Source organism: Buceros rhinoceros, unplaced genomic scaffold (assembly GCF_000710305.1).
Source record: "Buceros rhinoceros silvestris isolate BGI_N320 unplaced genomic scaffold, ASM71030v1 scaffold16404, whole genome shotgun sequence".
NCBI lineage: Eukaryota > Metazoa > Chordata > Aves > Bucerotiformes > Bucerotidae > Buceros > Buceros rhinoceros.
The window spans coordinates 2372-3597 of record NW_010410184.1 but is presented as its reverse complement, the minus strand read 5'-3'; the positions used below and the strand labels follow the sequence as shown (position 1 = coordinate 3597).

At 48.3% G+C, this 1226-nt stretch overlaps 1 protein-coding gene across 1 annotated transcript in view; it reads right to left on the bottom strand.

The window, feature by feature from the left end:
- TARDBP (TAR DNA binding protein) overlaps positions 1-1226 on the bottom strand; it is a 5359-nt gene that overhangs the window by 1768 nt on the left and 2365 nt on the right. Inside the window, exons 4-5 of the mRNA XM_010135523.1 lie at positions 658-828; positions 20-286 (exon numbers count right to left, since the gene is read on the bottom strand). Of these exons, the coding sequence (XP_010133825.1) occupies positions 20-286; positions 658-828 (438 nt within the window). The remainder of the gene's footprint in view (positions 1-19; positions 287-657; positions 829-1226) is intronic.

Genomic DNA, 1226 nt, shown 5'->3' with positions numbered 1-1226 from the left:
TGCGGCTCCCAAGCCTCGCCGGCGCCGCCGCCATCATGGCGGGGTTGATGCTAAAGGCTCCGAAGTTCATCCCTCCGCCCATGTTACTGCCCTGATTGTTACCCAGCCCTCCCCCACCTCCTCTGCTGTTGCCAAACCCCCCTTGGTTCCCAAAGCCTCCCGGATTACCACCAAACCTTCCACCTCTCTCTAACTGTCTATTGCTATTGTGCTTAGGTTCAGCATTGGATATATGTACGCTGATTCCTTTAATGATCAAGTCCTCTCCACAAAGAGACTGGGCAACCTATAAGAAATAAGGGACTGATTAAATGACTGTTAGACCCCTGGGTTTTAAATGTCAGCAGTACAAGACAAAAACAATCCCACATGATCCTGAGCAGATACTGAACCTGCAAAGGAAGCACATGCGTGTACTAACCCAGCTGGAAGGGCTTTACCTCCACATTCACTGCTACGCTAACGGCAGCACAGAAACCCGCCTGAGCAACAGCACCTGAGCAGTGTAACCTCACACAGCTCCAGACAGCAAACGGAGTTAATGCCACTGGAACTTTCACCACGTGGACAAGTACGTGTTACACGTACGGTTCCAGAAATGAGGCTTTATCAAGCTAAAGCTGTCTAACTAGGACGCTAAAACGTGTTAAGACATACCTGATCATCTGCAAACGTAACAAAAGCAAAAGCTCGGAAGGGTTTAGGAATGAAGACATCTACCACTTCTCCGTACTGGGCAAAGAACTGTCGGAGTTCGTCTGCTGTCATGTCCTCAGTGCAGCGCCCAACAAACACTTTCCTGCTACGCAAAGGTTCGTCAGGACTTTGCTGGAGAGAATTGAAAAGAAAAAAAAAAAAGATCACAACTACCGCTGAGGACTGAGTGACATTGTGACGAAGGCCCTTTCCCTTTAGCCTGTTCTGAGGACTGAAGATCAGGAAAGTGTGAGACCGCAAGTTAAAGACTTCATAAAAAGTCCTGCTCAGAGAACGTGCCTGCACCTCGGTGCAGATGGAGAAGTCACAAGAAAACGAAGGTGGGAGCAATACACAGGAACGGTGACAAGGCCACTGCAGAAGGACGCTGCTTTTGGGTCATAACTGCTTATATATACGCAGGGGAAGCAAACAGAAGCTTCAGGTTCGGTTTGAATTCAAGCAAAGCCTCGTTCTCATCTTCTCTAGGTTAGTTATATCACCTGCTTTATTCTCACAGCAGACAAGTT